We start from the raw sequence: 16,164 nt of genomic DNA on the forward strand, positions 1-16,164 counted from the left end.
CAAACAAACAAACAAAACCAAATGCAATCTCCTTTTTTTGTTTTTGTTTTTGTTTTTGAGCTGGATGGTGTTATTGAGCTTCCTCTACAGAGTGCAGGGGGCAGCAGCGAGGCACTAGCAGGACAGCAATGGCTGCCCTGCATCTGTGCTCTGAGACTCTGAGAGTGTACTGAGACATACAGTGGTAGGTGTGGCCAGGTCCCAAGAGATGCTGGCTTTTCGGGGTTATAGTCTTTACCTCCTGTGTTTTTAGCTTCTCTGCTTGTCTATTGGCTTGCTGCCAGGGCAAAGTATCCAATACTGTAGTAAAACTCTCCCTTCAGGAACAGCTGAGATCATACCCCACCCCCCCTCCAGTCTGCCTGCCCTCAGCCTGCGCCCGATCTAAAACCGTCCCCGCTCTCAAGCCAAAACAGACCTTTTTTGGTGAATTTCAAGGATGTCTTCTCTTGATAATTATTTGTGTGTGTGGGGGGTTTCAATCAAGCATTAATTCCGAGGCTGAAATAAATTTTGAGAGAAAACGCTGTATGTATGATGAGGGACATGGTGTTTTCTGCTTCTAGAATACAATAATTGATTGAGGAGAATGAAAGCACAACATTGGAAGATTTCCCTGATTTACTCAAGATTTTCCAATAAGGGGAATGTGGAAGGTCTAATCTCTGATTCTGAGTGTTATGGGGCCATGTGAGCCCAGATGAACACTTGTCTATAAAATTATAATGAAAGAAAGATGAGGAAATTTTGGTTAATTTAAGGATGACAACAAACAAAAGCAAGAATTAGTTAGCACTTAGAGAATACTAATGTATGGGAATCAATCTTCCCAGGGAACTCTGTACAAATAAGATCATTTAAATGGCAGAGTTCCCTGGTATCTTAAATCTTTCTGAGCTTTGGTGAAGGGATTAAAGGCATTACGGGGATGCCTATAGCTTTCTTCTCTCAGTATTCCACATATAAAATGCGGTTGTATTCCATAGGAGAGGAGAATTTAGAAAATTCTAATAATAAGAAGAGGAAAATTGCCTCCATTTACCAATATAGCAATTTATACATTAATATATTTTCTATAAAACATTATCAACTCATGTTCGTGAAGAAAAGGTGGCATCTATAATGGCAAAACTACTGAATAACAAATATATTCTTACATACATTACTGACAGGCATATAACTATAAAGACTAAATGTCATAAAAAGCATTGTAGCAATTAAAAGTTTTGTTGGTCCTACCACAGGTAGATTACTTTAGGTAGAGGTGTTCTATAATGAGGACAAAGTGTGAAAATGATAATTAATAATGATGATGGTGATAAATGCCATTTATACAGAGTTTTAAGATTTGCAAAATATTTTAAATGCATTTTTTCCTTTGATCTTTTGAGCTAGGGATTTCAGGTATCATTCCCATTTTACAGATGTAAAAATCAAAGCTCAGAAAGATTTAAGATACCTATCTATAGTCAAGCAGCTAGCAAATGTTGTAGATGGGATTTAATTTAGTGCATCCTGATATGTACTACCCCACATTGCCTCCATTATGATTATCTGAGGTTTATGGATCAGTATATGTGTTAATAAAACTACATCAAAACAAAGTCAATTTTCAAAAAAATATATTGAAATGTATATTTCTTCAGTATTGGAGATACTCATTATTGTTCTGACCCCTAAATTGAATGGATCATTTCATTTAGACTTGGGAGATATTATTTCATTAAACTTGGGAGAATTTGATAAAGAAAGAGATGCTAAAGACCACTGTAGAGCAAATACATCTTATCTTTCCATTATTAGCCAAAAGAGATGGTTGATATGTGGAGTTAGCCATAGAAATGAATTCTAAATACTGAGTGAAGTTAGCAAAACTATGATTTTTTTTCTCTTAGGAAGACCCTAGCTGCTTCACAGGTACACAAAAGGATTTCACAAACTGTCATTTGCTCTTTTTGAGAGAAACAACTACAACAAAACCATATGAATAAATACCTTTAGTGCCAAACCTTTGGATTATAATTTCTACAGAGTAGAAGCTCTGGACACTGTTTCTTTCTCTGTATCAGAAAAATGCATTAAATGCATATCATTACTTTCAGAACATTGTGTCCCATTTTTCTGGATACCCTAAACCTCTTCCTAAGTTTGATATGTATACATGTTGCTTTCTATATATGTATATGTGGACATATGTATATTGTGTGAGTTTGTGAGTGGTATGAATGTATTCATATATGTATGTGTGGGTGAGTGTATATGTATAGGTATATACATATGTATACATATGTATATACTTAGGCATATTTATGTATACATAAATATATCTGTACTTAACTATAGACTGCTTAGGGAAGGTAGGGGGATGAAGGAGAAAAAAAGAATAAAGTAAAAAAAAGAAAATTACGCAACAGGGAACAACAGAATAACCTATAAGGAAGCAAAGAAAAGATGAACACTCATGAATATAATTTCTTCTACTATTATAAATTTTTTCTTGAACTGAAAAGTTATTATGTATTCTGTATCCTCCCTGATGTTCTGCTGGCCACATGACAATGTTGTATATTGTTTTATTTTCCTTTTCTGTTTTTTTTTTTTTTAGAATAAAATTAAAGAAAAAAATAAAATTCTGATCCAGATGGATCATCTTGTTAAAATGAGGGCTCTTTAGCTTTATAACTAGCTACTAGGACTGAGATAATGTTGTATAATGAAAAAATCTATAGACTAGAAATTTATTGGAGTTCTGATTCTTTTGGGGCTTTGGTCAGATCACTTACCTTCCCTAGAACTCTAAATAAACATTTAAGAATCTACTAAGTATAAGGCACTTTGTTCAGCCCTGGGGATACAAAAATCAAGATGACACAGTTTTCTTCCTCCAGGAACCTTATATTTCAGAGAGAATAGGGTGGAGAGGGACAATCGGTAGGACATATGATATCTCAGTCCCTTTTGTGAGTCATTTTTCAAAACTTCTAGTTACGTTTGGAGGAAGTGGTCTGTGACCACGGAAGAGGGTTTTTTCTGATTTTGAAACTAACTGACCTGCTAAGTGATTGTACTGTACCTACCCTACTGTTCTCATTAGCATAAGGCTCTCACCTACAGAGCAGAAGTTATAAATAACTATAACGTGAAATGTGGTTGCAGAGCAAGCAGAGATATCAGAATTAATAGATTTTTTTTGGAGCTTGAAGGGATCTTAGTGAACATTAAGTCCAACCTTTGGGTTTAATTGGTAAGGGCATTGGAGTTGAGAGAGGAAATAATTTGCCCAAGATCACACAGTTGGCATTATTACTGGGATGCAGCCTGATTGCCCAGGATCTCCTGTTTCTCTACACCATGCTTCCTTTTTGGCTCTGAAGAAAAAATTCCCTAGTATAATAAAACATCCTGGTCTCTTCTAAAGTTACAGGAAGGCCTGTTCCCTCCAAGAGTATATTTTGAGGAGTAAGAATGAGGTGTGTATGTGTGTGTGTGTGTGGGGGGGTGTAATGAGGGGGGGAAACAAGAACTGTAGGAGAAAAAATGTCTTGGCTCACATACACAGACACAACAGTTTGTGGAGTTTAGACTTTGGATGTTTCTCTGGGTTTGAACTACAGAGATCACATGCTTTTTATAATTTTATTAAGTACTCATTTCCACACTATGTTCTTCATAATGTGTCCTTTGAGAAGTACATTGTGTGACTTTGGGGACAGTTGGAATGCTATCCCCTGTCTCCTCATGAGGACCTGATTATATCCTACTACTCTCAGATTTTGTCAGAAAGTATAACACCTACAATCAAATTGGCCTTTTAAGTTAAGATTTAAAACTAGAGGTAGCTCAGAGATTAATTGGTCCAAACCCTTTGTTTTCTAGGGGAGAGCTCTATGACTCAGAGGTAAAATAACTCACACATAGCTAAATAGTCTTTTAGCGGGGAAAAGCCAGTTCTCCTGATTATGTTGTTCTCCCCAGTAAACTGCTGAGAAATTCTCTATCTGCCTCCTTATCTCTCTCTCTCTCTTTCTCTGTCTTTCCCTCTATCTGTCTGTGTGTGTCTCTCTGTCTTTCTTTCTCCTTCCTTCCTTTCCTCCATCTCCCTTTTCTCTCACCCTATTCCTTCCATCCCTCCCTCTCTCCCAAAAGCTAAGTCCTCTGACTCCAAATCCAGTGCTCTCTCCATTATACTATGCTACCTCTCATTTCTATGACTGAAATGAAAAGCCTGCCCTAGAGCAGCATTCTCAAAGTTTTGTGGCATCGCAACTCCTTTATATGCTTAACAATTACTAGAGATTCCAAAGAGCTATTGCTATTTCCAGAATTATAAATTAAAACATGTTAGAATTATTATGAAAAGTTTTGCCTTGTAGAATCTCTGAAAAGGTCTTGAAGGTCTCCAGGAATCCCCAAAATATACTTTGACATTACCTTAGAACAATGCTTCTTAAACTTTTCCCACTCATGACCCCTTTTAGCCCAAGAAATTTTTATGTGACCCCAAGTTAATATACAAAATAGGTCTACAAATCAAACTTTTAATGATAATAAATCATAATTTTGTGACCCTCACATTCAGTTAAGTGACCCCATATGTAGATTGTCATCCACAGTTTAAGAAGCTTTGCCCTAAATGTGTATTGGAGGTAAGGGAAATCAGTGGAAGAAAATTGGAAGAGGCACAGAGGAGGTAATTTCATAATAAATCCAAATTAGGTCTTTTTTCAAAGTTATAAATTTGATAGTAATTCAAATTATAATCCCTATCAAATTTACTAGAAAAAAAGGAAAATTTTAAAATGATTCCTATCCAGGGTTATAGCCTATGCTGTTTTGAATTATGTGGATTTTAAATACTTGAGAAAGTATAAAGAATTTGAGCTGAATATATTAGAATTGGAGAATTGGAGACTGAATCATGGGGGTCCTGTTTCAGTCAAGGGGTCTAGACTTGATTTCATTCTCATTTGAATGTCAGCATTTCTGAGTGTGGGGGGTCCTGCTTAGAAAAACACTTTTATATCAAAGGGTGACTGAAGATGACTGGTATTTTCACAATCATGTGGGATACCACCTCTTCTCAAAACCAACCTGTTGTATTAGGCTGAGATGCCTTGGCTCTCAAGCACTTCGTAAAACATGTTCCCTTTTGTCCCCTTTTTGCTACCTGATGAGGCAGCAACAGAGAACAGCTGATCTGATGAGGCAGGAACCCTCCTTTTACTTTGTTGTCTCCTGGTGGGGATGCTCAGCTTGATCCTGAGCTTCTGAGGAGGATAAGTGGGGTGGACCACATTCTCTCCTTGGCTTCTCACTAGCTAGAATAGGTTAAGGGGAAGGGACTTGGGACCCTGAATTTCTCCAGATCAAAGGGGAGAATGTATAAGGACAACAGCTCTTCAGCCCCTGAACAAGCCCCAGTTATAGGTTAAGAGCCACTGGAGGACTTTCTGAAGAGGGGGATGGCATTGTGTGATATTGGGTAATTAGAGAAATTTTTCTGCATTGCTGTGTACTCAGCTGTAAAATGAAAGGAGTAGATTGGATGACCTCAAAGACAAAGGTGATTTTAGCCTGGGGTCTGTGAACTTTTCCTTTAAAATATTTTGAAAATTATGGTTCATTGTAGTTGGTTTCCTTTGTAAACTAATACATTTTTATTGCATGTATTTAAATTTTTTCTTAGAAAGAGTCTGTGAGTTTCATTAAGCTGCTGGAGGGGTCTATGATACATACATACACACACACATACACACAAATGTTAAGCTCATTTGATTTCTCTCTATATAATAATCCCATGTAGCATATGACTCAGATTCAGGGTCCTAGGAGTCACCACTCCTCCCCTTCCTGACACTACCCCCAGACCTAATTTCCTATTTAGTGTGGAAGTGACGACTTGTTTTTTCCCCAAGATGAATGCCCCTCTGTCTGCTTCTTTGGCTTAATTTGAAGAGCAGAATTGCTGTGCCTCCCCTCCCCCTCTCTCCATCTCCCAGTGATGAGGAAGCATTCTGTTGTGTTTGTGTATTTGGCATCCTGCTGCGCCTAGGAGACCTTGACAATTTATAATTTATGCTATCAGGTTGTTGCATAACCTTTCCCACTGGGAAGCAACATTCTACATCCTGGGCTTTCCATCCAGTGGGAGGATGGGCAGACAGGCAGGGAAGGATGTGCTTGCTGCTGGATGAAGGAGTATTTACAGGTTGTTGGGGATGCCTTTGAATCTGTCTGGGCTGGGGGCATCTGCTAGAGATTCCGAAAGAGAGAGAGAGAGAGGAAGTCTCTGAAAGAGATTTAGGAAGTCCACAATGAGGTCTCCTTCAGAGTACTTTGACAGTATTGCTTAAGTTGTGCCCATGTCTGCAAACTTCTGTTTTTACATCATATTCATTTCTAAGCATATCCTTCCCCTCACTTTAGCCAGCGGGCCACTCTTTATGACAAAAAATAAAAAAAGAGAGAAAAATCAGTTCAGCAAAAACAATCAATAAATTAATCCTGTTTCATAGCATATTCAATATCCCACATCCACAGTTTTCCACCTCTGCAATGAAGAGATAGATATTTTTTTCTCAACTTATCTTCCAAGCCATACTTGGTCCTTATTATTATGCAAAATTCAGTTTTATTTTATTGTTCCTTTTCTTTAAATTGTTGGTCATCTAGCAGAGTTTTCCCATTTCAAAGCAAAATCATTTAAAGAAATGGCATAGAGGTGAGAAGCAAGCATATAGCTCCTACTACATACCAGGCCTTGGGTTAAATACTTAACAAATATTACCTCATTTGAGCTTTATAACAACCTTGGGATTAATGGGTTGATGTAATTCTCAATTTACAACTGAGAAAACTGAGGCGAATGTTGATATGCTTAAGGTCACACAGCTATTAAGGATCTGAGGCAATAGTTGGACTCCAAAGAACAGCGCTTTTTGCACTATGGTACCACCTAGTGGCACAATGAAAAAGTACCAATTAAACATTTTCCCATAAAACATTCACATCGTCCGTGTGTGGAGGCGCCTAAGTATAGAGAATACCTGGGGTTAAGTGTTACTCACATCCCTGTTGCTGTCAAGACTGCTTCCTTTTAATTTTTTTTTTCACTTTAGCCTTTAAAAAGTAAATTTCTTGTAATTATTAATTAAATATTAATCTAATAATCAACTAATAAACAATTTAATATACAAAGAACAATAAAAATAGGATTACATATGCACCTCTGCCTAATAGGCAGAGGTTTTTAAAAATTTATAACAATTTTAATGAGACAGTAACAAATTCTGCTGTCTTCTAGTAATGTCATTGCACTATACTTGTCAAATCTATTCTCCACTGGTTACTGCTAGTTTTTTTTTTTTTTTTATAGCTTTTTATTTACAAGTTATGTGCATGGGCAATTTTTACAGCATTGACAATTGCCAAACCTTTTGTTCCAATTTTTCCCCTCCTTCCCCCCACCCCTTCCCCCAGATGGCAGGTTGACCAATACATGTTAAATATGTTAAAGTATAAATACTATATAAGTATACATGTTCAAAGAGTTATTTTGCTGTACAAAAAAAAATTGGACTTTGAAATAATGTACTATTAGCCTGTGAAGGAAATAAAAAATGCAGGCAGACAAAAATAGAGGGATTGGGAATTCAATGTAATGGTTCATAGTCATCTCCCAGAGTTCTTTCTCTGGGTGTAGCTGGTTCGGTTCATTACTGCTCTATTGGAACTGATTTGGTTCATCTCATTGTTGAAGATGGCCACATCCATCAGAATTGATCATCATATAGTATTGTTGTTGAAGTATATAATGATCTCCTGTTCCTGCTCATTTCGCTCAGCATTAGGTCATGTAAGTCTCTCCAGGTCTTTCTGAAATCATCCTGTTGGTCATTTCTTACCAAACAATAATAGTCCATAATATTCATATACCACAATTTATTCAGCCATTCTCCAATTGATAGGCATCCACTCAGTTTCCTGTTTCTGGCCACTACAAAGAGGGCTGCCACAAAAATTCGTGCACATACAGGTCCCTGTCCCTTCTTTAAAATCTCTTTGGGGTATAAGCCCAGTAGTAACCCTGCTGGATCAAAGAGCATAGTTCCAAATTGTTCTCCAGAATAGCTGGATGTATTCACAACTCCACCAACAATGCATCAGTGTCCCAGTTTTCCCACATTCCCTCCAACATTCCGCATTATCTTTCCCTGTCATTCTAGCCAATCTGACAGGTGTGTAGTGGTATCTCAGAGTTGTCTTAATTTGGGTTACTGCTAGTTATGCAGCTTCTACTGGATGCTGTTCTTGTGGGGTCAACCATCACCACTATTCTTCTGTATGTGTGGTCAATATCATGCCAGTACCATTAGATGATGCTCTAATATTGATATAGTCTGTGTCAGATGATGCTGGATATGGTCCCACTGGGCATGTAGTTATAGAATTTCCACCAAAGTTCTTGGTTTTCTTCCTTTTGAGAAATATGGTCACTACAACAACCTTTTAGGGCAAGATCTTGAGCCTTTAAAAACAGTTCATTTAGAATAGCAGCTGTCCAAGCTGTCTATGGACCAGCAAAAAAATAAACCATGGCTTCCTTCCCACCTCTGTATGAAGTGAGCTGTCTTTTCCTCCCAGAGTCTTGGTTTCTGAGACTCTTGCAAAAGATTTTCAGCCTCAGGTACTACTCTCTTTAGGACGATAAAAAAGATATATTCCTAAGTAGCTACTGCTTTTGGATTGTTTATATTAAATCCTTTTGTATCTGGGATTGAGGATCTCCATGGACAACCACTTTGTATACTACCTGATTTTAATTTTTAAAGACTAAACTATCCTAGGTAATTATCTCTTTCAGGACCATTTTTTCCAATAATTACCAGACAACTCTGTATTTTGATGTTTCTCAGTAACTCCAAGCCAATTTCCCATGAGTCAGAAGAAAGATACAAAAAAAAATAAAATTAAATCTAGGGACAAAGTTATTACTGAACTGACTCCATTCCTGGCTTTTCCTAAGTCAATTTGACCAACAAAACCTGAAAAGGCAAAAAAAGACACAAACATTTGCAGGAAAAGAGAGATCACTTTTAACCAAAGAGTGATAGGAAAAGATCAAAGAAGGCTTTGTGGAATTGGTGACTTCTGAGTTGAAGGATGAGAACGATTTCAGATGAAGATAAGGAGAGAAATGTATTCCAGAAATGGAGGAGCAGGCATCTATTCCATTAGCAAGAGATATTCAGAATGAATTTGGACCTCATTTTTGAAGAGAAACGAGTACTGAAGAAAATACTGCTAACATAAATGTTTTCTAGTACACACACATATATATATATATATATATATATATATATATATATATATAAAATCAAAATATGTTTCTAAAGTTCTGTGTATTTAGATATAAGAGATGAGATTTTTGTTTTTAAGAAAAGGCAAAAAAAAAAAAAAAAAAAAACTGAGGTTCTTGAAAGCTGGTTATGAGAAAGAACAAAGAATTTCGAGCATTTCCTGTGTGTTATGCTTGGCCTGGAGCATCAAAGTTCAGTTTGCAGTAATGTGACTACAGATCAACACATGTCTCTTTTTTTCCTTCCCTCTCAGTAAGCATAATTGTTTTCATTATTCATACTAGACCATCATGGGAATATATGACTAAATTATGTGTGAACTATGCACAGTGTTTGGCTTGACAGAGTGTTTTCCATATTAATTATTGAAATTTTGGTCTCTTTCAACTGAGGGTGAGATTTGGGAGGGGGAGGGAATGTTCATAGTTAGTTCTATTTGTCTTTTAAGACTTTTCTGTAAAACATGATTTCATTTTTTTCCAGCCCCCTGGAAATTGCTTTAGTGATTCAAAATGGCTCCCTTATTTTAATCCTTGGAAATTCTTAGCTCATAATAACAATCTGTAATCACAAACCCATGCATTTTTAAGTTGTAGTCATAAGCTAATGAAAGGCTTTCAACTTCTCTTTCAGGAGGAAGCTCAACTAAGCAGACCACATGGGAAGGAGGGCATCGTGTACCAGCCATTGCTTACTGGCCCAACAAAGTTCCAGCCAATGTTACCAGCACTGCTTTGTTAAGGTGGGGAAATTAAACCTTCCTTACCATTGTAGCTTTTCATATAGGGGAAATAATAGATGTCAAGAAAATTTCTCCTTTTCTTATTGGGCTGCTGAAACAGCTAACTGCAGTTTTGATGACATATAGAAAGGAAAGGTAGCTGTAGAGCATGGGACATTGTTTGGGAAGGATAGACGTGAAATGAGCATGTAGAGTATTTTGGAGCAAGAGCATCTGGCAATTATTGGGCCAAGCCACTTAATTTCACAGATGAAAGAACTAATGGCCAGAGAGGCTAAGTGAGTAGTTTAAAGTTTCATGATAACAATGGTAAAATCAGAATTGAAACCCAAGTCCTTCACTTTCTACTTCATCAAAGAAGAGGTTACCAAAGATACTTTACCTTTTTCATAATTTTTCAAGGAATGGACCTATTTAAGAAAACAAAGAGTTTTTCATTGCTTAATTTGATATGCCAATTAAACATAATCTAGTCCTACAATAATTAATAAATCAGTGGACATAAAACCTGGCTTGTACAAAGGGGCCAGAGAAATTCTAGTCTCTTCAGCATCAAGTAAGGCTGGATCATTAGAAATAGAGTCTAATTGGCCCCTGAATAAAAAGGCTTTCTATAAAATTTCCCCAAAGGAGTAATCTGAAAAAATCTCTAGTGAAAGGGAATTTACTACATCCTAAAAGTCTGTCCTACTCTGGGAAGGTCCTAAATATTTAGAAGTTTTTCTTTACATAAAACCTAAATATGTCTCTTTTAAAAAATATAATAGTATTTTAGTTTTTCGAATTACATATGAAGATAGTTTTTAAACAATCCATTTTTTTTTTTTGAAGTTAAATTGACTTGCCCAGGGTTGAGGCTAAATTTGAACTCAGGCCTCCCTGATTCCAGTGCTAGTGAATTTATCCACTGTGACACTTAGCTGCCCTTTAACAATCACTTAACATTTTTTTGAGTCTCAAATTTTCTTCTTCCTGCTTTCCCCTTTGTCCTCCCTAAAACAGAAGCAATTTGATATGGATTACATAAGTACCATCATGTAAAACATTTCTATGCCAAATTTGTCTCATTGCAACTTAAATTAATAATTCAGTAATATGACTGAATATCAACACAAGCACCATTTTTTAAAATGCTTATTTAATTCTATTCTGTAAAGCAAGTTCCCAACAATGTATGTCACTGGAATCATTTTTTTAAAAATAGAATTATTGCTATAATGTAATAACACATTCTGATATCTGTTCATTAAAGGAAATTCAGACTTCTACTTGGTAGCATTTTGTCTACTGTTTGTTGTGACCCTAAAATCAGAAAAATTGCAGTCAGGAGATGTGGGTTTTCCTCCTCTTACCCCTCCCTCTTGTATGTCCATCACAATTCCTTGCCCATAGAGGGCATTTAATAAATATTTATTAAATGGCATGATCTGCTGGACAGTGAAACAGAACAGTCTGACCCAAACTATATACTATTATGTAGGGAAAATTTCATTTATTTAGTCTGTTCTCAGAGGGATAGAAAAGGAGAGAGAATTCACACATTTTTAAAAAGCAGATTTTAAATATCTTTGTTATATAATTATGTTTTCCCAATGATTGTCCATTCTTCACCCCATCTTGAGTCACCCATAGAAGCTTTCTTTGTAATAAAGAAACACAATTAAGAAAAATAGTCTAATATATCAGCCATTTCTGACAAGTAATGCCTCATTCTACATTTATAGGCTATTACTTCTCTGCCAAGAAAGGGAAGAAAGGATAATTTAACATCAGTCAGTCTTCTGAAGTGATTATTTATCACATAGATCAGACTTCTCATGCCTTTCAACATTTTTATTTGTCTGTTAATGGATAAAGGCAGAAGGTGTTTGACTGAGAAAAAGGGCTAGTCATTACCTCTTGGTTGACCATTACCTCATGGCTTCGAGCTCCAATCCTTCACATATTTTGTCTTTGGTCATTTCCCATTGCCTTGCCTTTCGGGACCTGGAGCAGCATGGTTTCCTCCTAGACCACTTTGGGAAAAACCAAAGAAGACTGTCTTAGACAATTTATTCAGAAAAGCTAACTTCAATAGGCTTGAAGTCCTTCCTCCAATGATTTGGTTTTCTTTGTTTTGTTTTGAATCTAGGTATGTATTCTCCCTGCTTTTGGTATGCTATAAAACATGAATCAATGAAATTTCTGTAGAGTCTAGTTCTGAATCCCCCTGTTGGTAATATTCTCAATAATTATTACAACATCTCTCTTCCTGGGTATCTCAGTGTCCCCAAGGACACATACAATCAGTACAATAATGATTTAAGTCCACACAATATTAGAGAAAAAACATTTTTAAAAATAAAATAGAAACAGAAAGTCTATTAGTTAATTGTCAACTGAACCAAACCAGCCCCTAATACATGGATGGCTGGAGCTGAACAGAGCAGAATAGAGACAAGAGAATCAGGTATCAAAGAGAAATTTAATTTCGAAGTGAGGAAAATGGCTCGCAAGAAAGGACACTTGTATGGGGTGGGATGGAATGGGGATAACCTGAGGTAGTGTGGGGAGATCTTACTGCTTACACCAGCAGTTATACAGTGAGCTATAACCTGGACAGTAAGGGATAACTGCAACAATGTGACAAGTTTGATTTACAGCAGGGATTTGTGACCAGAATTTTCTAAGCTCATCAAAGCAAGACAATAATTATGTGATTTTGCCAGAGGGTGAGATCACCCAGGGGGTGAAAACAAATGATTGTTATTATGCCAAGTTCAGGACCAGCCCATGAAAACAGGGTGTCTTTTAATATCTTGACATTCCCTGAATTAATCCCTACCTTTCTGACCAATAAAGGAGAAACAGGTTTAAGCCAAACTGCAATGAGAGGCCAGTTGGGTCAGAACAAAATGTTGCCCAGGCGGTTAGTTCCTTGAAGGGATTCGTCAAGGAAATGCCTCCGAAGTGTCATTGTTGGCCATTGTTTGCTTGCAAGTAGAAAGGGGGTGTGTGTGTGTGTGTGTGAAAATATGGAAGGAGAAAATACCAACTCACATTTGAATTAGAGCTTTGGTAATTGGGTACATAACAAAAGAGAAGAGTAAAACAAAAAAACAAACCAAAAAAAGAAAAAAAAAAAAAAAAGCCCAACTAATACCATATACTCAGCCTTCATCTGGAATCTTGGGATGGTTGGCTCATCTGGATGTTGGCTGCTTCTGGGTCCATACTAGATAATCCTTGAGGTTCCTGGAAGATTCTGTTGTTCACTCAGGAGTTGAGGATTTTGTCAAATTATCCAGGGTACACAATCATTAGTTTGACAGCTGTTGGAGTGGTCACAAGGACCTGGTAGGGGTCCTTAGATGATATATGGGTGAGAAAAACATCTTGTATCAATTTTTGGATCTGAATTTCTGTTAGTATAACATAGGTCTTTGGATTAAGGCTCTCTAAACATCCCATAGAGATAATCCAGTTTGCCATCTAGACAGAGCTAGGTTCAAACAATGCAAAAAAGTTTTTCTTACAATTCCCACAATTGCAGTTATATTAAGTCAGTTATAGATCAAACACAGTGAACTAGTTCTTTTTAAAACATTTTTTATTGAAGCTTTTTATTTACAAAGCATATGCATGGGTAATTTTTCCAATATTGACCCTTGCCTACCTTTTGTTGCAAATTTTCCCCTTCTTCCATCTCCCTAGCTGGCAGGTAGTAGGAAGAAAAATAAAAAATGAGAAAGAAAACAAAATGCAAGCAAATAACAACAGAGAGAGTGAGAATACTATGTTGTGTTCCACACTCTGTTCCCATGGTCCTCTCTCTGGGTGTAGATGGTTCTCTTCATCACTGAAGAAGTGGAACTGGTTTGAATCATCTTAATGTTGAAGAGAGCCATGTCCATCAGAATTGATTGTTGTATAGTCTTGTCATGTATAATGATTTCCTGGCCCTGCTCGTTTCACTCAGCATCAGTTCATGTAAGTCTCTCCAAGCCTCTCTGAAATCATCGTGCTGGTCACTTCTTACAGAACAATAATATTCCATCACATTCATATACCATAACCTATTCAGCCATTCTCCAGTTGATGGGCATCCACTCAGTTTCCAGTTTCTGGCCACTACAAAGAGGGCTGCCACAAACATTTTTGCACATGTGGGTCCCTTTCCTTCCTTTAAGATCTCTTTGGAATATAAGCCCAGTAGAAACACTGCTGGATCAAAGGATAAGCATAGTTCTAAACTGCTCTCCAGAATGGTTGGATTGGTTCATAGTTCCACCAACAATGTTTCAGTGTCTCAGTTTTCCCACAGCCCCTCTAACATTCATCATTATCTTTTCCAGTCATCTTAGCCAATCTGACAGCTATGTAGTGGTATCTCAGAGTAGTCTTAATGAATTAGTTCTGACGAGGGAGATTTTCATGTCACCAAGGGAACCAAGAATATTTAAACATAGCTAAAATCAAGTCTTCTTGTATTCTAGTGACTCAATATCCATTTAACCAGCACATTTTGAGTCCCAGATGTTTGATGTTTTTTTTTTTTTAAACACATTTTTTTTTTTAATTGGACCATATGTTTATTCTCAGGACAACTCTAAAAGAGACTCTGCTTCTTTGGTTCCAAATCTGGTGATTCCTCAATAATTCTGCAAGTATAGATTTGATTCTCCAATTTTGAAACTTCAGGGAATTTCAGTTCTTCTATCATTTATGTTTTTGTCTTTATCTAAATCCTGTACTTGATAAAAGAATCTTTTAAAAATTATGAAGGTTCAGCTACAGAATGAACTCTTCTGCCTTTTAAAGTTATCAGATACTTTCGCTTTCTTTACTATTATCCATAAAATTTATGTGTAAAATCCAATTTTGAACATTTATTTCCAAAACATGCTCAAAATCTGAATTTCCATGACAGATAAATTTTGGAAGCCAATCATATGCATATATATATATATATATATATATATATATATATATATATATATATAGTTCTTAGAAAAAATAACCTAATCTTATTGCTTTTTTCAAAATACATTATTCCGTTTAATTAGAAAGCTTTCACATCTTTATCTTGTTACCTTGTCTAATCATTTTACTTTTAAGAGGATATAAACTACAAATGTAGGCTAAAATTGTAAGATGTTCATACTTGTATCCTCTTATGGTAATTCAGCGATGTTCCAATATCAATCTATTATTTAATAGATTTAGTATGGTATTTACAAAACTTCTTAATTTCAGAGATTTGCTATAAAAGGAAAAAGAGGGACATAGTTATAACAATATCATGTATCATAACAAAGGAAAACACTCCCTTAACTCTGTTTGATTTCAAGCATGAGTTATATCTGATAGCTAATCATGTAAAGCAAGTCTTAAAAGCAAGACTCAGAATTGGCCCAGATGGAAATATGTTTTTTCTAAAAAGGAAATATCAGAATGGGGAAATAGTGTCAAGAGGATCCTATTAAAGCCATGCCAAGTCATCTCCCAATTTTTCCGCAGTCACAGATATGCACCTTTATAAGTCCCTTGACTGTAGCACATGCTATTTTCTACTATTGACTTCATAACAACTCAGACAATTATCCCTGTAAAACAACAGAAAATTATAGTCCCGGGAATTTTTACTTTAAATAATAAAATTTCACTAACCATAACATAAGGCTTAAATATCTTTGCTGATATTTCCTTAAAGTTAACATTTAAAAAATCTTTTTACTTATAAATAAAAACTACCCGTATTCTGGGATTTCAGACATACACCAACTGATAGCTGATTCATCTTTAATATATTGAAATTACATATTTAAATCATCCTATATACTTTCATAATAGCTAAGAATTTCAAATGAAAATTTGCTATTATATATATATTACTAATATCTGCTTTATAACAAAATATACCTCATTAACAATTTTCAAATATTTACTTATTTTTATCACATCCTTTAAAAGCCCAATTCATGTTTAACAGTATTTAGATTTTTTAAAAAGTTGTTTTGTCTAACAGTATTTCTGTTATATTGATCTCTCAAATTTTACCACATAAGAGAACTGAGAAATACA

At 35.9% G+C, this 16,164-nt stretch overlaps 1 protein-coding gene across 5 annotated transcripts in view; it reads left to right on the plus strand.

Annotated features, from left to right (window-relative positions):
- ARSG (arylsulfatase G) overlaps nt 1-16,164 on the plus strand; it is a 194,940-nt gene that overhangs the window by 163,011 nt on the left and 15,765 nt on the right. For all 5 annotated transcript variants that reach the window (XM_031965688.1, XM_031965689.1, XM_031965687.1 and 2 more), the window contains one exon: nt 9,993-10,101. In XM_031965688.1, the coding sequence (XP_031821548.1) occupies nt 9,993-10,101 (109 nt within the window). The remainder of the gene's footprint in view (nt 1-9,992; nt 10,102-16,164) is intronic.

The sequence above is a fragment of the Sarcophilus harrisii genome, chromosome 4 (assembly GCF_902635505.1).
Source record: "Sarcophilus harrisii chromosome 4, mSarHar1.11, whole genome shotgun sequence".
Taxonomy (NCBI): Eukaryota; Metazoa; Chordata; class Mammalia; order Dasyuromorphia; family Dasyuridae; genus Sarcophilus; species Sarcophilus harrisii.